The following is a 24,408-nucleotide window of genomic DNA, read 5'->3' on the forward strand; positions in this document are numbered from 1 at the left end:
ATTTTTCTCTCTAGACAATGATTTTTTAATGCAGAAATAGTTGAAAAATGTAGTAATTCTTAGGTGTCAGCAATAATGAAGACTTGACATTAATAATTTTTATGGACACTTCCGCTCATGATGAGGGAATGGAGACTATCACCCTTGCATTTTGAAAATTTTTCACAGTACAGACAGCTTCCATTTTGGCAGAAAAGTATGTACTAAAACCTGACACAGCCCATAACTTCTGAGGCTGAAGTAGCAGCCTGCAGGTAAGGACTGTATCAGGCTGCATTTTTGCATTATGTGTCTAAAATTGTTTTCCCACCATGAATGTTTTTAGCCATTCTCTCATCCCTCCTCCTGTTACCACTCAATCATTCTTTACCTTAAGTTGCTTTATCTTTGCTTGGACATCACACTCTGAGAAATGCTCAATGTTGGTCAGCTGCAGGTCCATCTCTGTTAGCCATACCAGGATGCTATCACGTGCTGTCTCAAACTCTTCACGCTGGCCAATAAAATGCTGGGGAGTGGAAAATGGAGTGGCATGAAATGACCAAACAACTGCCAAAAAACCCAGCAGTACTGGTTCTCCAAAGAAATAGATTTCATTCAGCTTTCATACCCTTCAAACCTAACCTCAACTTGGTACACCTTCTTTCATTTCCTATATGATTTCTGAGGTTCCCTTTTCAGTAATATCATCTACAGTTCACCTGTGAAAGTTACTGTCTATGAAGGAGGTGGTGTTTGAGGTCAGCAAGAGGTTTCCCTACAGACATGCTTTGGTTATCTCAGGCTAAGTGAACTCAAACTCCGCTCCTCATCCAAAGGAAGAAATCCCCTTGAAACCAAATGCATTGAACTTCTGGAAGCTTCTGGACTACCCTTGACTCATAAGTGTTAATAGTGAAACTGAAGGGCTTAAAAATGGAAAAATACTTTTAGCCTGCGAAGGATGGAGGTAACTCGCTTTTGTAAGTTGTCCCATCTCTGGTTCCCTTCATGAACCATTTGCTTGAGGCTGCAGTCAGAGTCAGTGCGGTTCTCTCGGGCCAGGCGGCGATATTGTTTATTGATCAGTTCCAGCTGAGTCAGACTTTCATGCACTTGTCTCTGAAAAGCCTAAAGTAATACACACATACAAAAGACACTATCAGATTTTTAATTATTGAAATCAGGATATATATACATACGCCCCTTTATTTTGATCCTACTTCTACACTCCGACCTGTGGTAGCCGAGAGATTTTGCTGTGAATACCGATATTCCTGATGGCTATCCTACTGAGAGTCTGCCTTCTAATTAAAATGGGGGGAGAAGAAAGAGTTTAAAAACCAAACATCGTTCACTGAATGAGAAATTGCAACATGAATACCCACTACAACAGCAAAATCAACACAAACCCCCTCCCTAGGCTCTCCTTTCTACTCAATCATACGCCTTTGCATTCGAGAACAGAAACACAACGAATATGAAACATAAAAAAAAAGATCCAAAATCCAAGATTCCTGCGGCTTCACTGGATTGCTAAAGCGCAAATGTTGAAGAGATTGAAGAATTGTTTATTCCAACTTAAAAAAAAAAAAAAAGGCAAAAAATGGCACTGAAGAAATAACCTCTATCTTCAGTATACTGGTATACAAGTAAGTTTTGTCTTTCAATTTTCATAATAAGAAAATTTCATGAACATCTATACCAATTTATGCCTAGGCAAGTGTCTGCTTCACGTACGTTTGGTGCTTCCTCTATTGTGTCAAAAGCCTCAGCCACCCAGCTGGGGACCAGAAACAGTAGGTGATAGCCTGTGAGTTTCATGTTGTGACTAGCAATCACAAAGTAAGTTGGAAAAAACACCTTGTAAGGAGATGACTGAATTAATCCCTTCAATAATAATAATAATAATAATAATAATAATAATAATAATAATAATATTTTTTAAAAAACTACTCATTTTCATGTTGTCACAGAAATAAAAAAGCAATAAATCTAATGAAGACTTAAAAATATAGACTACGCTTTTGAATACAAGTAGGTTTTGTCTACCGTTATAGTTCTACAAACTTGCTCTCTGATATTCCTCACAATGCAAATAAAAGCAATCCCTCCCAAAACTAAGAACTGGACAAATGGAATAGGTAATATACTTCTGTACAGAAATTTTAATTCAAATCAGCCAATACATGAGATTTCTACATAAACAATATATATTCTTCATGTTGTACCAGTCAAAGCTAAAAATGAAATAAGCACATTTCTGCTCTACTACCAGAGACAATAAAGAAGCTGGTCTGAAAAAAATTTAAAACATCTAACTGTAGAATGCTCTCAATATAACTATTCCCTTCATTAAGTGCCCATTAAATTGAGTAGGGGACAACCAACAAGGAGAAAATGGACATGCAACTGGAGTGAAATGCACAACAGAACAGAATTCATTTAAAATTGCACAAGGAGGCAATTCTCATACCAGAGGCACAAATACGACTATATTTACTAGCATCATGAAATCTTAAAGTGTGCAGTTGTTGTTTCACCTGTTACCAAGCCTCATCCAGTAAAAGAACAGCTGTGTATTTGTCTTCCAGTTCTTCAGCTCAGCTACACAAGAATTCATCTGTTGTGTTCCTTCCTGTAACCTGTTTTCATTTCTCCATAAACTACCGGAAAGAGTCTGATTTTGTACAGTGAGGCCAGTGAGAGCCATATCTGACCAATATGCTCAGGAACTGAAATGCTCTTACATGCAGGGGAAAACAAAATTAGAGAAAAATGTCTAGATGAAGCAGAAACCTGCTTCAGTTATGTATATGTGGCTGACTTTATACTGACTTCACAGTGAAGTTGCTGAATTCCACTGAATTTGAACACAACTTTTGCTGCTGGAATTCCTGCTTTTTGGTAGGCGTAGAAACTAGGTGCTCAGATTAAAAAGAAAATAAAAAAATTAAAAAGAGAAGGAACCAAACTTCATGGAAAGCAGGCTTCTGGAGAGGCTGCTAAACTGTTCTCTTACAGCTAGATCCTGCTGACACTCTGCAGACAGTAAAAATTCCACAGGTCTGTAGAAGAGGGAATATCACCATAAAGGCTGAAGTTCAATGAAACAGACGGGGCAAAGTTGCATCAGTAAAAATCAGACAGCAGAGACATTTTTGGTACTGTTTCTCACACAGAGATTCACTGAACAGACTTAGATCCTGATCACTGAATAAATGGACAATGGGAAGGAGGTCTGAAGTAGAGTACTTCTGTCCAGGAAGCAAACATTTTTATACTATGGTGACTTACCTCACCATAATGAAGTCTGGCAGTGTTTAGCAACAAAACCTGGCCAGTACCTTCAGAAATGTGAGTGTCAAACACCTGAATCAGTGCTTCACAGTTTATGGTTTTGAACTAATTACTAAACTGAAAAGTATTATCTGATCTTAGATATTGTTTAAAATTTGCATTTCTCCTTCACAGCAAATACTTCACAGAACCTTTTTTACAGAATTGCCTGAACAATTAAAAATATTTTCCTCTCTCACCTTGATGTATTCCTTGTAAATATGAAACTGAGCAAATTATTTTAACCTGTGACTAGCCATATGTGATGTGTGTCTGCTTTACACACATAAGATATACACTGTTACTACACACTGTAATTGTGAGACAAGCCATCGCATTGCAGTAGACACAATGGAGTTATGTAACAAACTCTGAACCATTGACTGAAGTGACAGCTTGTCAGTTTTGAAGAATGCACTTAACTTTTAAGTCATGGAGGACACTATGTGGACATACAACAATACTTGCATGAACATGAATTTCGGGAATAAGGATCTAAAATAGGGATATTGTACACTGCACAAAAAGAGTTCTGAGGGCTGGTTTCAGAGAACTGCAGAAAGCAGAGGAGTTTTAAAATCAAAGCAAAAGCTAAAAGATGCAGCATGCATTTTAAGAGGTACTCGGTGAAGGGAGATTTATGAAGGCTCTGAAGCACCTTCTGGCTGGACATATTTAGAAGTTGCAGAAATAAAAAAGGTGAGAAAACTAACTTTGGTGAACAAACAGCAAGTGAGAGTGGATTATCAGCATTTTCAGTTGCCACTTTCCACTGTTTTTTCATTGTAGAAACCTGACACTGAAGGCAGCTACAAAATCATCAACTGCACCATATTAATACAGCATCTCTGCTGAGTGACTTGTGCACGGGAAGGAAGAACACCAGCTGGCTACTGCAATGTGATCAGTAGATATTAAATTTCAACTTTTATAAATCACCTCAAATTTCTTGAGTTCTTCCTTAGCAACCGTGTAAACCACACCAGAGGAGCTCGGGAAAGCAGCTGTCATCTCAGAGGTTTTTAGCCAGGCTTCAAATCTAGAGTAGTCATCCAAAAACTTTTGCCATAGCCGCCATGTTTCTTCAATTCTGCAATAGATAATGGAAAATTAGGGAACACTCAGACTGAAGGGCAGATAACCTATAAAACTTTAACATCTACAACAGCAAACTAGCACTGTAACAGACAATAGCTGGCTCTTAATCTAACTCAAGACAGCCAGGCTGGTAAACAGACCACATGGAAAACTGGCGCATTCCAAGCCAAGCTAGATTAAGATGATGGTGCTTTTTTAAAATGCATCTAATTTTGGAATCAGTATAAAAAGAAAGTTTTAAGTATGTAATAGGAGCTCTAAAAATCTGAGCACATGCTAAATAACTTCTGAAACACAGTCCCAGTGTAGGTATCTAAGCTGGTTTTAGAGATTAGAAATTCTACACTACTTTCAACTGCAGAAGTTTTTCTTACAGAGTGCTAAAGAGTTGCAGCCTATATTTTAAAGTTCTCAGTCATTCTGCATTGCAAAGAGCACAAATGTTTTTTTTCTGCATTTGCCAACAACTGGTTATCTCTCAGTATATAATGTAAACATGTTTTTAGTCAAAAATAAGAAGTTAAAAGTTATTCCAACATTTTAAAAGCCCAATTTTAATTTAATTGAATATGTAAAAATAGTGGCTGACTCTTGATTCTGAAATCAAATTAGCTTAATACTGAGTCTCTAAAATCCTCAGAATTTCAACACCACTTTATTCAAAAGAACAGGATCTTTTCCAGAACAGGCTGTGTTACAGCAGAACTTTGTCTCTCCTGACATACAGAATTCATGTTTTACAAATGCCCCTTTCTCCATCCCTGGCAGTGTTCAAGGCCAGGTTGGATGGAGTCTTGGGTGACATGGTTTAGTGTGTGGTATCCCTGCCCATGGAAGGGGGGTTGGAACTATATGATCTTAAGGTCCTTTCCAATGCTAACTATGATTCTATGAAATCCTAGATATGCAGGTCAGAAAAGGACCTGATGCATGCAAAATTTATGCTTTGTTGATGATAGGTTGTTTAACCTGAAGTTTGACATAAAGATCCTAAATACTGATAGCTCATTAACTTACTGGTAAAAATCTATTAATAGCTTAAATGTGTATATTGCAAAAAAGTAAAACAGAGTTCAATGTAAAGTTCCACATTAACTTAAAATAGTTCTGAATTAATTTGCTAGACACAAAAGTATGAAGAGCCTGTATATTTTCAAGACACTGTCAAAACATATAATCTGAATTTTTATATATATATATATACATTGTACAAGAATTACCATGGCAATAGTAAAAAAATACTTAAAGACCACAATCTGTGGATATAGAGTGGCACAACTTGACTTTTTTTTTTTTCATAAGAAAGATTTTACTATATATGTTAAGAATATCCCACAAGATCAAATATCATACAAAGTTCAATTCGGCATTTTGAAAAATCATAAACTTTACCTAGAGCTCTTGATATGACTGTGTAAACACTGCAGAAACCAGACTCGTGACTTAAAAAGATACAGGAAAGATCTTCGTAGGTACAGTTCAAACAGTTATACGTATTACTGCTGGTCAGGTCAGAGTAGAAAGCGTTGGCCAAATTTTGCCTACATCATTATGGCTGTCAAAATCACACAGCTATCGGTTTTTATTCAGTGTATGAACTTTTCATGACCCCTTACGCCCTTTTATTCCATACTGCAACCCTATAACATGCATCCCATCCTGTATTTGTGTCTGTGGAAGGAAATCTTAATTTGTATTAATTTTAGACTTACTTAAGTCGTCTTTCCATTGACATTGCACAAATGTTCCTCCACCTTCTGTCCAGGTTGCGTGTAGCCTGCTGGATAGAGTCACACTCTGCTTCTGTGGCACAAGCATCACAGTCATGAAGGAGCACTTCACTTAGATTGAGAACAGATGCCACTCCAGTGCTGTGTTTCTCTATGTCCTTTTGAAGTTCCTGCAGGTGAAGAATTAATTCTTAAAAGAAACTGCAAACCATGAAAAAATGCAAATGCATTTCTCTTCTACTTTTTGAAAAAAAATATTAATAAGCTTGCAAACAGGAGAAAAACATCCAATGAGTACCTATTAAGACACTGCACCTATGCAAGAGGTGTTGCAATGCTATCAATGAGGCCAGGAGAACCTGGCAGCATGCACAGCTCTCCCAGTGACTATGAACACCAAACCATTATCTGGGACAAACAGCCAGAGCTCTGCATGCTCAGCTGAGCATCTTTCACACACATTTAATCAACATCACCAATAAATGGTGGAACTATTCCCAGCCCTTTCCCATTATCTCAGAGAATGTAAAGCAGAAGTTAGTAAGAGAGGTGTGACAAGTAAATATATTCTTATCTATTGCAAGGGTTTAGTCGAGGTACCCTTTGTGAACTAGCCACAAAGTGGCATGTTTGACATGTAGATTGGCAGCAGCACATGTTGAACAGTACATCTCTAGTAGGAGATATTTCTTCCTTAAACATTCCAATTCTATGGCATTTTCATTGGAAAGGGAAAATTGAGGACAGCTTCAGAAAATGCACTTACACTGTCCTAGCACTCACGTGATCAGTATTAGTCTTTCTGTCAGTTTCTTGGTTTCAATTGCTTGTTCTACACTGACGATAATGTTTCCTCTTGAAGCACTGTCTCAGCTTCAGTTTTGAACTACAGTTCAAGTTAAGCCACAGAAATAATCAGCTATTGCTGTTGGTTGAGTGCAAGGAAAAGAAACCCTGCTTGACTTCTGCCTACATTTGCAATGAATCATCAGAATATTAGAAAAATAAGGATGAACAATAACAAAGCCAAGACAACATAATTTCAATAGTAACAAAGAAGCACTAATGCAACTACACCAGAAAGTGATATACTGCATCTGGAATACTATGTTCACTTCAGATTCAGGTGAAGAAAAGAACTATTAGGGCAATTAGAGATGTGGAAGTTTATTTTGGAGAACAAGAACTTGGCAGCTTGAGGATGAACAGAGATAAACTGCTTTTTATAGTTTTGCTAGTGAAGTCAACTATAACATGCAAAGGGAAAAATTGTCTCAACATACTGTGTCTACATACATTTAAGGTCTAACTAGAGAACTTTTCTTACAATGATTAATATGATGCTCTGACAATATCTTCCAGCAGGAAATGGTATATAAACATAGAATCTAAAAACCTCAACAAGTCTGAAGTTGAAGAAGATCAACTTGAATCAACCATCTGATTTGGTTGTTTGTAATAACTGAGGTCGCACTCAGTGAAGTAATTTATTTCCCCCTTCTTATCCATGAAACAGAAGGCTAGTTTGTAAACATCTACACGAAACCATCAAGTGAAAAATCACAGTGTTTTCTTTCTCAGACCTGGCCCTTTCACTTTCACTTGCCTTGAAAAATATTCCTTCATCATGATGTCCAAGTGCTTATTCTTCTTTCAACCCACCCTGAAATGTTATGTAAGGGTGTACACTATAAACAGATGCAATACTCTGTGAAACATATACTCCAGACAGCTATGAGACTTGAGGTTAAGCAAGTTCAGGTAACATAATCTCCTCTCTGCTGCTTTGGGGTACAGCAGTAGTCAGAACTGCTGGTTGGTGATCATGAGGATTCCTAAAAATTAAACTTCTTTATTCACCTACAGAGCCTTTCTACAAGCAATATCTACAGGGTTGGGTTTTTTTTTCCCATCATAGCCTTATATTTCTTTCCCAGATTTTAAAATTTTCTTTGCTAGAGAACATTTAGCCTTCAAGTTAGTTCACAAAGGAACATCACTTTTACGCACTGCTGTCACCCACATAGAGATTTTTTTTTTTCCTTTATCAACTCAAAAGGATACCCTTTTCTCTACATTTCAAGGGTAAACAGACTGAGAAGTAAACAAACAAGTAAACCTTGAAATGCAGTTTGTGACCCTAGGGAAATACTGCAGTGAAGTTACCCTACTTTCCCCAGGATATCCAGCTTTAACTGTATCTTTCACTTCACTACAGAGACCAGCAATCTGCAAAGCTGATTCTTGGTTAAAGCAGAGGCTGAGAAGTAGGTAATGGAGATACAGAATGGAACTTGGCCTTCCTCTTTCACAGCATAATGTTTTAATGTAATCTTGTATAGGAACAACTGGTAGCAGTACTGAGCAGGACATCAATGGAAGATCAAACATGGAAGAAAACATAAGATCACTAAAGCAAGACAAAAGAGGGATGAAATAATTGAGAAGGCGGCCAATGTACTGGCCTTCTGACATGTGGTGGATAGTGACAGAGCTTCCAACTTATAAAAGCTACTGGTTGCCATCTATTGAAGGTGGATGGAGTTTCTTAATTATTATGATAATCATGGCTTGCAGTGTTACCAAATCAAATTATCATCAGGTTTCCAAACATGGAATCCTCCCAGGGTAAGATTCACCTCTATTTCTCCTCTTTGGAGTTCAAATTAAACCCCTCCCACTTCCACAGAATATTACTACACACCATCACTGTGTGTGGATCACCAAAAGGCAACAGCAGAAGGCAGAGATACACCAGTCTCTGTGCCTAGAATAAGTCCCATAAGAAGTAGGTTTAACAAACTGGGGGATGCTACTAAAAAAATCTCAAGTATGTATCTACCTTGTTGATAGTAATATTTAGCCCTGCCCAGCACTTTACTGTCTCAAAACTACCACAATTAGTGAGGTTTTTGTGTTATAAATTATTATCCCCATGTGAATTATATATATAATATTAACAAGCAATTCTACACAGCCATGTACAAAATCAGTTTGGGTGCTGGTGAGAACTCTGAGAGGTTTCAGTCTCACACTTAGCTTAAAAAGAACTAAAGTTTGCACACTTCATAAATGAATTATCCCCACAATATTCTGGCACTCCTCTTCCCACGCATTTCTTTCTCCTTTGCAGAAAGAACTCAGGAGAGCATCTAACTGATCTGCACTGATGCACCAGGATGGTATCTTTGCCAATAGCCAACAGGAACACAACAGAACAAGAGTCCTCCCCAGCAATGTGCTTCTAGGTAAAACTGCACTGAGGAGAGAAGTGGGACAGGAAAGAGAAAGTACAGTAAACCTTCTTAGGAGTAACACTAGTTTTAATGCCAAACCCTGGCTGCTCTAACATCTTCTGCCCAGTGTTGACTATTTTGTTCTAGCATTGCATAAAGGTCTTTGTGTGCTATAAACCAACCAATTTTAACTTCACATGTATAGCTCATGCATCTTTGCGTGCAAAGTGATTCTCAAACAAGCTGCAAAATAAAACTGAGTTAGAAAGGTTGCTAAAAAGTAGTCATTTTCAAGCATGTGCAAAATTTGCAAGGCCTAATAGGTGTCAGTTTTGCCTCTGGGAACAGACAATTCAAAACAAACAAAAACCGCAAACCCCAAAGGAAGAACAATTGCAATAAATCGTTCAGGTTATATCTCTGGGTGCCTTACCTTTCTCAGAAAGGTCAATCAGCTCCCGGTGGATTCGATGTCAAAGCCAGCAGAAGGCTCTATAAGTGACACAGTAAGTACCACTTGCCTTGATATTTAATACTTCTTTGCCTCATGCCCTATCAGCATTGAGCTGGGTACAGGCAGCCCAAGGACTCTCTACTTTGGTTCTCCCTATGTCATTGTGCACCTGATAAGTGTGTTGTATTTTACCTGCTGTTCATTTAGCTTCCTTTGTATCTCCTCAGAGTCACAAGTTTCATAGACGATAGGTTTAGATAGCTCTGATTCAATGTGGGCAAGCCATGTCCTTAGGCTATTCATATTTTTATCCAGCTGCTGTACTGCAACCAGGGTCTCCTTCAACTTCTTTATCCTGAAAAGTAAAAGAAACAGCAGCATAAGTACACCCTGAAGGAGAAAACCCACATCACGTGTTTCAAGAAGTTTTCAGAGAAACCTAACTTAGATAGCAAATTCTGTTTTGAAGTCTTCCTTTAATATGTAACAGAAGTACATTATATGTACGAATAGTCCTGCATGCATAGGTTCTGGTTAAATAAAATTAAGAGCTTACGAATACCAGAAAATATTTTCAAAGCTTCTGTACCTTCATCAGTTGAGTTAAATGCTTGTTAAGAAAGGAGAACTTTTTAATTTTAATTTAAAAGTTGTTTATTTAACCAACAGATGACAAAAGTTCATCTTAGACTACAAATAACTTATCCATTTAACTAGTACGGATGGTAGAGTGCACTGAGTGAAAAGACCTTTTTCACCCCAGTGATTTCTAAGCATTGTACTAGGTATCATAGAATACTTTGGCTTGGAAGGAACCTTTGAAGGTCATCTAGTCAAACTGTGCAGTGAGCAGGGACATCTTCAAGTAGATCAGGCTGCTCAGAGACCTGTACAACCTGACCTTGAATGGGGCATCTACCACATCTGAGGAAAACCTGTTCAAGTGAGAAGACTCAGTCTTTGAATAAATAAGTTTTTGAGGAGAAATCCAGCTGACTTCGTGAGAAATCCTGAATCTCAAGGGCTGCTTTAAGTTGTTCTTGGTCTTAACGGACTTCTTCAGATTTAAACAGATTAAATTGGAATGTAATTGCATGGTGACTTCTAAGTAGTATTTTTCTTGAGAACCTGACCCTGCAACAGGAATGGCCAGGAAAAATTAAATAGTGGGTTTTTTCTATTCAAGTGAACATTAAGCTTACAGAGTGAGGAAAAATTGACTAAACCTTCATACTATCTCAACATTTTTTCCTTCAGCCTGTTTCAGCTGCAAAAACATCTGTCAGTAATTCCGTCCTTCCCATCTCCACATTATATAATATACGATTATATATATTTTATATATATCCACAATATATAATATTAGTGGAATCTTATATTGCTTCCAAGTGTTTTTCTTTTCTACTTATGCAGTATCACAAACAATTTTGAGTAAGATTCTGTTTTATGCTTCTACTGCTCTTCCACATAAGTGTTTCAACAGATTGACTAAATCAGGTTGAAAAATACAAGACTGCTAGGTTCGCCAAACAAACAAAATGCCACTTAACTATCCTATAATTCAAACAGAGCAATTCACATTTTTTCTGTAATAATAACCAGCAAAATTATCAAGTGCTTCCATATTTATATTCATAGTTGTAGTTGACCATTAAGAGTCTAACAAGGGTGTCATTTTCTGACCAAGGAGAAATGCAGAGATCTTAGCACCAACTTAAAAAACTTAAAAGTTGTTTTTTTTTTTTTCAAAGTTTTTGTCTTTTTCTAGCCCTCTCTTTAGATCACAGATGGTACAATCAAACATGCTTAAGAACAGTTCCAATGCATCTTCCTTGCCAGTCTCATAACCAACAACTGAATGGCTGTGATCTGAAAAAAAAATCTTGGTAATTGTTAAAAATCTGGGCAAGCTGAAAATCTGGCTATGAAGGGACTGAAGTCAACACAATGCTAAAAGACTATCCCAGTCCCCATCAACAAGTTATCACAAAACACAGCTACGTGTTTAGCCTTGGAGAGATACTAGGAGAACAACTGATGTCTGGGGACACCACCTCCTCATCACTTATGGTTGTGCATACAATGCTTTGTTGGTTTGGACCAATTAAAACTTGTGCACTGGGGGAGCAAAAACATTGGTTATCACTCTTCTTGAACACACATATAACTTTTCAGTCTCTGACATTAATTAAAAGGAGTGAAATCCTGTTAATTTTCTGCTTAATTTTTCAAAGCTGAATGCTGCTGATCCTTTGCAGGCATACTAGAGTGGAAAAGGGAACAATGAATCACTGCAACCCTGCGCTGAAACAGTGTCAGTCTATCATCTGCAAGGCCAAGCTATGGACCAGGTTTTTCTTGTCTGCAGTTGCATTGTACACTAACCTCTGTGTTGGATTTTATTATGTATTTTGCCTGCAACGCCTGATAGAGGGCTGGTCATTTACAAAGTGCCCTCTTTGCCTCAGGAAGACTGCAGAGGAATACATCCCTGCCATAGCGAAAAAAACAAAAGCAACCCCAGCCATATTTTCAGTCACATGACCTAAGCTAATCAAGAGAGGAAACAGACAAAAACCATGACACACTAAAAGAACATTACAATAAAACCCAAAACCTACTGATAAGCCTGCCCTCCTGCCAAACTGCCACAATTCCCTGCACCTAAATTCCAAAAGGTTTTTTAAAGAAGAAAAAAACCCCACAAAAAATAAAAAAAAAACACAAAAAAAGAAACAAAACCAAAAAAAAATTCAAAAAAAAAAGGATGACTCCCTTCCTGCCCTCTGCTACATTTGCTGTTAATACTGTTCTGTTTTTTGTACTGAGTCTAATATAACATGGTACAAATAGAAGCAAATAAACAAGTGCTTTTTGGAGTATGCTGGGCTGGGTTTTGCCTGAAATGCAATACAGCATTGTGCCTCTAGCTGCACTGAAAATGTATCTGTGAACAAATCTCTTCAGTTTTCCTTCTCAATTTTAGCTGGCAGATGCCTATGCTCTTCATCTCTTTGAATACCTTACCTGAGTACAAATAATCCCATAATGTGTTTGCAACAAATGTAAGTCTTTCAAAAATATAACAGCTCAAAATCCTGTATTATCATGCGATGGCAGGGCCTGAAAGCTAATGAAACTAAAAGCTCTGCTTTGAGACTTGAATGGTTTATAATTTGGCCCATTCAAATACATGATATCACTAGCCAACTGTACTTTTGACCTTTTGAGATTTTAGTTACAAGATTATGTTTAAACACCTAATTAATCCAATAATTATAATAATTTAATAGTCACACTTCTGTGGCAATACTATACATGCTGCTGCAAGAGAACTGAGAACTCTTCTCCTTGATAATAAAGATTGTGCACTGAAATAAAAGGGGAGCCATGACATGGTTATTTTAAAAGTTGTTTCTTATGTAACACACACACAGTCTTGACACATTTTGCTAATACTTAAGACTCTCAGAAGAAAATACTGCATTGTTTGGCTTTATGGTTAACTGACAAAAACTCATCTGAAAATCTGAATGAACTTATGATGCTTATGTTTCTGTGTTCCAATTACTGTAGTTTTGTTTCCCCAAGCAAGTAATAACTTTAATGTCTATTTTACAATTAGGAAAGGCAGTGGGAGAACAACTTCAAGCTGAAATTAAGCACAAATAGCTTAAATCAACTAGTTCTAAATTAGACAGCCTTAGATTCCACTTAACCTAAACAGGAACAATCCTGTAAATACGTAACAGTGCATCATACAGAACTCATAGCTACTGCATTAGTCATTTAGACAGCTGGTTACTAATATTAAACTTTAAAAGCAACATGAAAAAAGCCAGTAAGAGCATGTTAGCTAAGTCTGCACAAAGCCAGGAGAAAGCAGAATTTTTATTTATTTTTTTTAAATATCTACTTGGAACTGGAAATAAAGTTTCCAGAAACACTCTATGAAACAGTGAAAAAATATTACACTACTAAAAGAAGTTGGTTTTTTTTTAAAATCAGTTTAAAAATAATATTTTTATGACTAAAAAAATTTATTGTCCAAAGTACAGTAGTACTACGTAGCAGGCCACTAGTCATACCAGTTGTATTTGCTTTTCAAATCAGTTTCCCTTTCAAAGGCTAAATTGCTAGAACTCTGAAAAACAACAGCAAAACTTCTAGCAAAGATAGTGTGAAGAGAGAGAAAAAGATGCTGAATCCAAAACCTGAGATGGAGACTGAGTTCAAGTATTACACACAGTTACAAAACAATAATTAAAGTTTAAAGGAGAGACCAGCTTTGGTAAGTCTGAAATACTTTCTTTACAGCTCCTATCCTCTGCTTTTTGTTGTAGCCATGCCCCTTTGATGACAGAAACAGTGAGCAAATCCAAAATCTGCTTTCTCTTGTGTGTACATGCTCTTATATTTAAAAACAGCAGTAAAACCAGTCTAACAGTTTCTTTCAGACAGCTAAGAGATTTTACTAATTCTAAGTCTGCATCAGTAACAAAGAGTTATTCTGGGATCCAAAAGTACCAGCTGCAAAACAAAGTATGCTGTTACCACTGTCACCTGTTTTTAAACTGAGCAGAAACCAGGAACTTCTAGCTAAGGTAGTGATTTCTACATATCAATATTTCAATTAGTTTCCCAACAAGACAAGATTTCAAGAAAGAACAGTATCAATCAAAAGCAAACAAAAATAGCTGCCTGCCTTGTAATATCACAATTACAGTCTGGAAGATCTGAATCCACGCTGTTGTCCTCTGCCATCTTCAAAGCATGCAAGTCCTCTGCCACCACCATGAAATTTTCCAGCATTAAAAAGAACTTCAACTCCAAAAGCCTGTAAACACTCTACTTTAGGTGAGGGGAAGGAAAGGGACACACTTCTCTTTGCTGGTGAGTACTGTACAGAAAATTTTGCACGCCAAACAAATGCTAGCAGCCGTTGCTTGATAACATGAGACTGAATGGTGACAAGTGGTCATGTTTCTAAATAAAACTTGCATTCATCAACATGTGCCAGAACTGATTCTCAGGAATGTGGATTGTAAGTGCTAGGGGAAGGGATGAAAACACATACAATAAAGCCTTCTTTGCAAAGCCTGAGCAGTTGCAACAGTAGCACTGCTTCCTGGCTGTAAACATCTGCAGCATTTTTTGCACTGGAGTGACATATCAGAAAAAAACATCTGAAAGGATGAAAACGTTCCAGAAGGTCAGAAACAAAAGTCTCTGATGCAGCTACCTTTCTCTGTCTACTCTGCAGTTACAGATCTCAGAACAGAGAGGCAATTTAAAAATGTGGGTACGGAAACAGAATGTGAGAAAAAAAATTAATACAAATGGATGAAGAAGTTTCACTCCAGAGCATAAAATCAACATGTAAATATTCAGACTGGATGAATATTACCGTTGGAACTAGATGATCTTAAGGTCCTTTCCAACCCTAACGATTCTATGATTCTATACTATATTACTAAAGCATTTCAATAGAGAACTTCCTATTCATTCATAGCTGTAGGAAACAAACCACTAAGAAAAATGTTCTCAGCAAGGAATGACTGTAGCTTTGCAGAAAAGCACACGGACTCTAATAATTTATTAATGCTTTCAGAGATCCAGAATATGAAAAGATGCATTTTATTCTCAACACCTGAACAATTAAACTGCATTTACTGCAGACTTTACTGCTAAGTGCAGCCAAAATCATGTTATATGATACATTCCAAACTCTAAAATATTTTAACAGGAATGCATATATAACAATATATCATAAAGAGTCTCTAAAAATTGTCTTGGGGGATGCAAACCATTTTGTCCAGTGGGAATTAGACATCATATCTGTACTTTGTACATACATTAATCAAAAACTTGGGCTTTCAGCCTAAGCTACAGCTGAACTAGTAAAATTTCCATAACTTAGCATAAAACCTTTCCACCATTTACTTCACAAGTTCAGCAAAGCAATGTTCAAACTTTGCAGGTTTTGGGTGTTTTTTTTTCACTTCAGTAAGCACTGGAATGGAAAGGATTATATATTTAACTGTATACAACCGTGCTGCACATGCTAGTTGAGAAAGCTAAGTGGAAATAATCTGGAAGTAAAAGCAAATAAATATTTTGCATAGATTACTTTAGAACTAGGACTTGACACCCTACTTCATGCTAACAGAAAAGAGAAAATTTAGGTGTCTAGTATTGCAGTTTATATCTCCCAACCTCAAGAATTGTACAAAATCCATAATCCTTACCTGTCCCTAGAGGGAACACTAACCTCTAATGCTGAATAAACAATACAGATCTTTTAAAGATGTGTTTTGCAGTTTCTGAATGCAATCGTTTCTTACTGCAAATTTTCTGAACCTATTTAGCGAACATTTGCCCGAGCAGGTGTTTCAAAAGACAAACACAAAAATATGGCAAGTATACTTTATGTTCAACAACTGGTGATGTATCACATCCTCTGAAACCAGCAGGCTCCTCCACTGTAATGCACCACTTCCTGCCTTAATTGTTCTGTAAGAAACAGTGTTCATTACTTTAAAATGAACCGCTATAACAGGAGGTGGAGCCACCAGAATGCTTCTGCTTACGTGAAAGTTACTGCTCCCATGCTTATGGATTTCAGAGCAGGAATGCAATAAAACCATATGAAAAAAAGAATGGATGAAAATAGATGACGAAAGTAAACAAGCCCTTTAGCTGCTAACAGGACTAAATTACTACTAATTCATATGTCTTTACATCACAGAAATATAAAGTATTTGTACATTTTATGAAGTGCAAAATTGTGACAAAATTATTGTCAGTAATGGGAGAGAGGCTGTAGCGCAGCTCATCAGAAAGCACTGAAACAAATAAACCAATTTTTTCACATATCAAACAACAATCATGTATTTCTTTAAGTTATGAAAACTGCTGTTGTATTTTTGACCTTGAGTAAAAAGAAGCTAATCCCAATGTGCATGTATCTACCTGATGTTACTCTTCTCCATCAGTGAGAAAGTAATCAGGCAGAAAACCTAAGATTTAGTTTAGGAACTGCTTTTCTCCAAATCCAAAGCTACAAATAAACTGCTTTGATTCCTCCACCAAGAATTTTTTAGAAAAGCTACATTTACAACCAGTTTTAAGCACTAATCTGAAGTAAGATGTCACTGGAGCAAGGCTAACTAACTGCACTTGATCCTGTCATTTCTGCAGATAATGTTTTGAAACTGAGGAATTATGTCGGGTACGGTACAGTAAAACAGGAAGTTTAATTTCACAGAAATGCTCTGATTGTTAAGAAGAAATTAATTTCACAGTTAATGATGAAAAGGCAGACAATAAAAAGACTCTAGAATCATGATGTCTAGCATATTAATCTGTCCCATATAGTACTTAGAAACAAAGTTTACCTGGCTGCAATAAGATCTAGCAGATGTTGCCACCTGTCATTGATCTTGCTAAGTTTGTACTCAATCTCTGATGCCTTACTCTCATGGCTGGCTTTAGCAAGTCGCTCTCCCATTTCCTGGAGCTGGATTTTGCTCTTCTGCGTTACAGTAATTTCCTCTTGATAATCCTGGACAGTAAAGAGAAATCAGAAATCGGGTATTTATTCTGAATACACTCTGCTCTACACTACTAAAGGAACCATACAAACAAATGCTGCTTTTCTGGTGACTAATAGAGTACAGAGACAACGTCTTCAATATTAGATGTGTAACTGTGAACATCTTTATCATGTTACTGACACATTATGGTCTTGACAAGTAGTCTGTGCAGTGGGTGGGGAAATAGCTGACCGGCTGTACCCAGAGGGTGGTGGTGAATAGCTCCTGTTCCAGCAGGCAATCTGTCACTAGTGGGGTCCCCCAGGGATCAATATTAGGCCATGTGAAGAAAGGCTGAGAGAACTGGGTTTATTGAATTTAGAGAAAATAAGGCTCAGGGGAACCTCATCACCATCTTCAGGTATTTAAAGGGTGGCTACAAAGAAGATGGAGACTCCCTTTTTACAAGGAGTCACATGGGAAAGACAAGGGGTAATGAGCACAAGTTACTCCTGGGGCAATTCCAATGGGACACAAGAGGAAGATTTTTCACAATAAGGAAAATCAGCCATTGGCATAATCTCCCCAGGAAAGTGGTGGATTCCCCAAAACTGGAAAATTTTAAGATTTGGCTGGACAGGGTGCTGGGACATGCAGTTTACGTCATGCTTTGCTTAGAAAGGTTTGACTAGAAGATCCTTGAGGTCCCTTCCAACTTGGTATTCTATGGTTCTATGACTGATCAGAAAAATGAGAAAAAAACAAAAAACAACCCAAACCAAAACATATATATATTTGCTATAGTTCAACTCATTGCAGGCAATTCTGATCGGACATTCAGTAAACCATTTAGATGCCTCTGACTGCATTCACTTAATTTTCTATCTCCTGGGAGGTCCTACCTCAAAAAAGATAGGAAAGGCTGCATAGCAAGACAACACACACACAGTCTTACTAGAACTTATAAACAGCACAATGCAAAATATCCATTTCCACTAATTCAGTATCCTATTTTCAACACAAACCAAGTAAGCAGGTAAAGAACAGCATGTAAGTGTATATGCACTGCACTATACCTTTTTAAGTTTTTCAATCATTTCTTCTATGAGGATGTCACTATTTTGAGAAACCTTACTTTCCATTTGTGTCAGCCATTCACAGAGTTCCTTGTTCTTCTCACTGAAGACAGCCCACTCATTCAGCCTCTCAGTAACTTGTTGTCGACGTAAGGATACCTTAAGACATTTGCAGAGAGTAAGTAGAAACAAAATAGTAAATGCATTTAAGAGATGCTTGAAACACTTTGTGCCTCAATGTGAACTCATCTGGCCCTGCAGAAGTGTTCCAGGCACATTCTTGCCATTAAAGAAAACTGGAGATGATCTTAAGACCCTTTCCAACCTTAGCCATTCTACGATTCTCTGAAATTGCTATAGCAGTGGTACCATCTCAGACTATGAATAGTAACAGACAAAGATGGACACTGAAATCAAAATAGCAGCAGAGTGTGAGCAACAAAGCAATCTCTCCAGTTTCAGACACTTGTACAACTACTTACTTCCTCACTATTGTAATCTGCATCATTTCTGACCTTATATCAGCATTTCAGCTAAGATGAAGTCTGCATCCGCTCTTTCATCAACAAAAGTGATGTGCTCTTTAACTACCATGTTAGGTTTAAAAGGGGCATACATGTCATCTCACATTTCCCTTTTGCGGTTCTAAACTTCCTGGCAGCTTTCTGGGTATAAGCAATGGTTGAACAAAGTACTGTACTAGGTTAAATCCTGAAATACTCAGTATGCACAAAACTAAGACAAAACCTTTTTACTTGGCTCCCTCCTTTACCATAAACATACATGCAGTGACTGCACCATAGTTTTAGATGTATCTACACTGGCTCATTCGAATGCAAATCCCTCATAACGAGTTCTGTGCTGTTGATTGTGAAGCATTTTTCCTGCTTTAGGGGTGTTTTTGAAGCTTTCACAGGTACCTTACATGAGATAACTATTTCAAAGTTAGCCGTGGTATATCTGGACTGTAATCGCTACTTAACCACAGAAATAACATGAGGATAATCTGAAAAGCTGTGTGAGGGAGACTCCACTACCTGAATTTCTAAGTGCAAAATGGAGGAAAGAAGCACACTAATAGTATGTTTCACCTGAAAATTCAAACAATACTCTTCGTTTTGCAGACAAGTCATCCTCAGACCAACAGAAATGCAAACAACGTCTGAAGAAGCAGAAGCTATCAGCAGAACTGAAGGTACAACAGAGCTGGAAGGGGACATCCTTTCTGACCACAGCTCCTTCACCAAAGCACAGTAAACTGTATTACTTCTGTGTTTTTCCTAGCCAAGCCATGTCACAGTGTAACAACACACAGTATCACTTCGTTGTTTTTTCAAAGCTGTATAAATATGACCTCAGGGCCATGACAAAGTTCAAGAGATCTAGAAATGCTAGCAATAACTGAAGGAAGCATTTCAATGCTCATTTTCCCTGATTCAGCACAAGTTGTTTTGAATCTACATGTGCTTTCATGCATCTTTTTTTAGAAGCTGTCACTTGCATTCAATTTTTCTCCCAACACTTTTGTAATGTGCATACTCATATCAATACTCAGTATTAGTACTTGCCTGGTGGCACAGCTCCTCCCACTGTCTGTGCAGAAGCTCTATGCGCTCACTGAGGACTGAGACATCATCTGCACTGATATATACAGACAGGGACTCCTTCAGCGAAGAGAGGTGTGCAAGGTCATCTGTCCATCCTTCTACAGCATTTTCCAACTCCTTAAAGAAGTTCAGAAGGAAAAAGGACCAGTTTGCTAACAAATAAAAATCTGAATGTAGAGAAGCACGAAGACAAGTGTCGCTATGCTGCTGAATTAAAGCTCAGAAGCAGACCCACAATTTCAAGCAGACTGTTTCAGCCCCATTTAAAAGAAAAACACCAACCCCACACATAACAGTATTTTCATTTATTAGAGAAGTAAATCCCCAACAGGTAATATGTCAGTCTTGTAACAAGTCATCACAAACTAATATACTACTCAAATCTCTCTAAAGTTCAAAGGTATTTGAGAATTCCAAGTATTGGCTTAGACTTCCCTGTACTGAAAATATTTTCAAGTTGTAATTCATTTCTAAACTGAAAAGAATATAGGATAGAAGTGGTATCTAAGACCTCCCCAGTAATCTCTCCTCAAATAAAAAGTAATAAACCATCAGTTTAGATACCATGAGTTTACATTTTTGGTTAGAATTTCTGTAGTGAAAACACATCAGTAGTTAGTGCTTCTACACTACTTTTCTGACCCTGGTCTTTCACTTTGAGCAGATCTATATTTAACCTGAGGGATTCACATTACAGTGAGATCACTCAGGTATTATGATGACCAAATATTACAGGGATAGTTTCTGTTACAGGGATGGCTGACTGATTTGCACATCACTAATGTGAAGCCTATTAACAATAGAAGAGGTTACTGCACAAAGGCAGGCAAAGATAAGACAACAGTCAACAGAGAACATGCACTTTACCTTGCAACGAATCTGCTCTGCATGCAACTCATCATGGTGTTCTGGTAAAGGCTGAGAAAGCTTTTTTTTGAATGATCTTAGCTTCTCCAGGGAGTCTGCTATGCCCTTTTCAGATTTTTCCCAGTCCTGAAGGCAGAACGTTTATTAGATTTCCATTCAGATCTGGATTACACTTATATCAGTTGATTTGCCTAACCAACCACTCAATGGTGAAAACTTTTTCATAACAACAACATGCCCTGAAATCCCCCTCTAAATAATACTCATAGTCTCAGAGCTTGAGTCATGTGTACAATCATCAATTTCTTTTGTGTGTAGGCTTCTGCTAGAAGAAATGCGCAAGCCAATACCTCGTTATTACAGTGTTATCTAGATCCAACTCCATTCTTTCAGAAAAGCCTCCCCCTGCCAAAACTATTTTCCACTTCCTTTCTTGAATGCCTGTATTTAACATGTCGCTGTTATTTGACAAAAGCTCCATTCAGGTGCATTCAGAAAAGAAAAATGGCTTGGAATACTGCAAATTGAGGTCAGACTGAAGTGCGCAATATCTCCTCAAAATAATGATTCCAGCAGCTGCACCCAGCTTTAGTGTTTGTACACTTTCCAAAATTTTTAATGTGTCCAATGCAATCAAACCATACGAATCATTTGCCAAGTTTTGCATGCCTCACCTGGATGTTAAAGCCTATTAAAAGGTACTCACAGACAGAAAGGTCTCTCAAAAACCCATCAACCCAAAAAGAATGTCAGCTGTGTGATACCAGAAAATATAGAACTTGTTTCTCTTAGTCTTCTGTTTCAAGAAATTTTCCTTCTACCACTGCCTTTTTCTCCTCCCCTCCTTTCCATATCTATGCCAGTATTTCATGATCATCTTCAGGATAGAGAATTACAAATCACAAGTCTTGCAAAAAACCTCTCTTTAGTGTCTTCTTTCTTCTCTCCTTAATAAGTAGTATGACCTTACATGACAATAGTCTGTGATATTCTTAATGCAACACATACCTTTCTAGAATATACACTTGTGCTTCCAGTTTGGCCAGAAGACCAACAAACCGCCATGTGTTTACAACCAAGATAGCATAATGTAATGAAGACTTGCTATCTGTGAGATGATTTATGCAATTTGTGTGGTAATTTACCTACTTTCTCATCTTCAATCATTAAGTTTCATATTTTCATTTAGACATAACACTACAGAAACTTCAGTCTCTCTAGGTAACAGCTTTCATGGCTAAAACATCCTGACATAATTCCACCATTAGAAGCCAAGGTATGATGAACAAAGCTTGAAAGAGGAAGAAAAATTTACTTACCTGAACTTTTCCAAAATAATATTTTATTTTCTTACACTGCTTGATTCTTGCTATTTACAAACAAACCTAAAGTGTCCGTAGCTCTGTAATTCTATCAGACCATTGAAACTACTCTAAAAGCACTTGTCTTATCCTATTAACACACGCAAGTCCAATTTTCATTATCCTCTCTAGAACGAGTAACACAGAAAACCAAACAGACCAAATTTAAATTCCACCCTATCATCCTTAGTACTTATAGTGAAGATTGCACACATTCTGGACATTGCTTACATCAAAACAAAGTTCAGGTCTCCCTTCTCCAAGATCCCAGAATTCTGTCTAAACTAGTAAATACTCAAACCACTGGAAGGAAACACAGACTACTACATTGCTAGATAGATCTTAACACTGACATGTAGAAGGAATAAGGCAGGTCTAATTTTCAACACAGTATTGTGGTGGGTCGACCCCAGCTGGATGCCAGGTGCCTATCAAAGCCACTCTATCACTCCCCCCTCCCTCAGCTAAAGAGGGGAGAGAAAATATCACAAAAGTCTCATGGGTCAAGATAAGGGAAAGATCACTGACTAATTATTGTAATGGGCAAAATGGACTTAACTTGGGGAAATTAGTTTAATTTATTACCAAGCAAATCAGAGTAGGATAATGAGAAATAAAACCAAATCTTAAAATACCTTTCCCCTGCCCCTCTCTTCTTCCTGGGCTTAACTCTACTCCTGATTTTCTCTATCTCCCCTGCCCACAGTGGCACAGGATGTCAGGGGATGGGGGTTCTGGTCAGTTCATCACATGCTGTTTCTGATGATCCTTCCTCCTCAGGGGAAGGACTCCTCACACTCTTCCCTTGCTCCAGCATGGGGTCCCTCTCAGGAGACAGTCCTCCACCAATCTCTCCAATGCGAGTCCTTCCCACAGGCTGCAGTTCTATATGAACTCTTTCTGTGCGAGTCCCTTCCAAGAGTGCAGCCCTTCAGCCACAGACTGCTCCAGTGTGAGTCCCTTCCATGGGCGCATCCTTCAGCCACAGACTGCTCCAGTGTGAGTCCCTTCCACGGGTGCATCCTTCAGGCACAGAGTGCTCCAGTATGGCTCCGCCACAGGGTCACAAGTCCTGCCAGCAAACCTGCTCCAGTGTGGGCTCCCCCTTCCACAGGGCCACAGGTCCTACCAGAAGCGTGCTCCAGTGTGGGCTTCCCATGGGGTCATGGCTTCGTTTGGGCTCTTGCTCTCACATATTCTCATTTCTTTCTCTAGCTGCAGTTGATGTAGCACAGATTTCTCCCCCTGCCTCTTTTTAAAAAATGTATTATCTCAGAGGTGCTACCACCATTGCTGATGGGCTCAGCCTTGGTCTGTAGTAGCTCTGTCTTGGAGCTGTCTGGCACTGGCTCTATTGGACATGGGGAAGCTTCTGGAAGGTTCTCAAAGAAGACACCCCTGTAGACTGCCACTACCAAAACCTGGCCATGCAAACCCAATTTCAAGTATCTATAAAAATTAATCATCACTGTGCAAAATAAAACATATTTTTGCTCTGTGTTGAAAATAGGACTGGTAGAATTATCTCTTATTGGTGGAGTTCTGGAAATATTAATTTAAAAGGTTTCAACCAATATACAAGCCTGCTATGAAGTACCACTCCTGGTTATGAAACCACTCCTGGTTTCAGAGGTGGTGAAAAGAAATTGTGAATTTGTGTAGTGTATGTGCAGTTCCTGGATGTGTGCTTATTCCTTGAGAATGCTTTTCTTCATCAGGACTTAGAGTGAGAAAACATGAACTTGCTGAAGTACAGAAGAAATTACACACTTACTTTCAGTAGTAAGGCAAGTTGTTTCTTTTGTTGCTCCAGTTGGGTGCTAGCTATCTTCCAGCGCTCCTGAATTTCAGTAAGCTCTGTCTGCAGGGCTGCCTCAGCTTCGCTGTCAGCAGAGAGCAGCAGCTGCTTCCCAGCTTCCACAGTGAGGATGTAACTCCCTTGCTGCCTTAGGAGAACTTTCTCTTTAAGCTGAAAATATTAACAGTTTTCTGCCACTTTAATTATTTTAAACTTAAAACTTTTAGAGAAAGTATTTTTATTTCATTTTAATTATAATTAGGAATTCAGTATAATTCCTTCTCAAGCCCATACTTTAAAAGATTGCATACCTTGCCTTAATCAGGAG

At 38.0% G+C, this 24,408-nt stretch overlaps 1 protein-coding gene and 1 long non-coding RNA gene across 18 annotated transcripts in view; one reads left to right on the forward strand and one right to left on the reverse strand.

Annotated features, from left to right (window-relative positions):
* The window catches only part of LOC133278595 (uncharacterized), a 398,225-nt gene that overhangs the window by 308,012 nt on the left and 65,805 nt on the right, over positions 1-24,408 (forward strand). The window lies entirely within an intron of this gene.
* SYNE1 (spectrin repeat containing nuclear envelope protein 1) overlaps positions 1-24,408 on the reverse strand; it is a 291,988-nt gene that overhangs the window by 20,363 nt on the left and 247,217 nt on the right. For all 17 annotated transcript variants that reach the window (XM_061471557.1, XM_061471555.1, XM_061471566.1 and 14 more), the window contains 10 exons: positions 24,057-24,251; positions 20,922-21,047; positions 20,016-20,171; positions 18,448-18,606; positions 17,234-17,400; positions 10,029-10,191; positions 6,129-6,316; positions 4,258-4,408; positions 928-1,110; positions 371-508 (listed from right to left, as the gene is read on the reverse strand). In XM_061471557.1, the coding sequence (XP_061327541.1) occupies positions 371-508; positions 928-1,110; positions 4,258-4,408; positions 6,129-6,316; positions 10,029-10,191; positions 17,234-17,400; positions 18,448-18,606; positions 20,016-20,171; positions 20,922-21,047; positions 24,057-24,251 (1,626 nt within the window). The remainder of the gene's footprint in view (positions 1-370; positions 509-927; positions 1,111-4,257; positions 4,409-6,128; positions 6,317-10,028; positions 10,192-17,233; positions 17,401-18,447; positions 18,607-20,015; positions 20,172-20,921; positions 21,048-24,056; positions 24,252-24,408) is intronic.

The sequence above is a fragment of the Pezoporus flaviventris genome, unplaced genomic scaffold, assembly GCF_033815535.1.
Source record: "Pezoporus flaviventris isolate CSIRO_AGI_PZ_B2104156 unplaced genomic scaffold, CSIRO_AGI_Pfla_v1 ptg000066l, whole genome shotgun sequence".
NCBI lineage: Eukaryota > Metazoa > Chordata > Aves > Psittaciformes > Psittacidae > Pezoporus > Pezoporus flaviventris.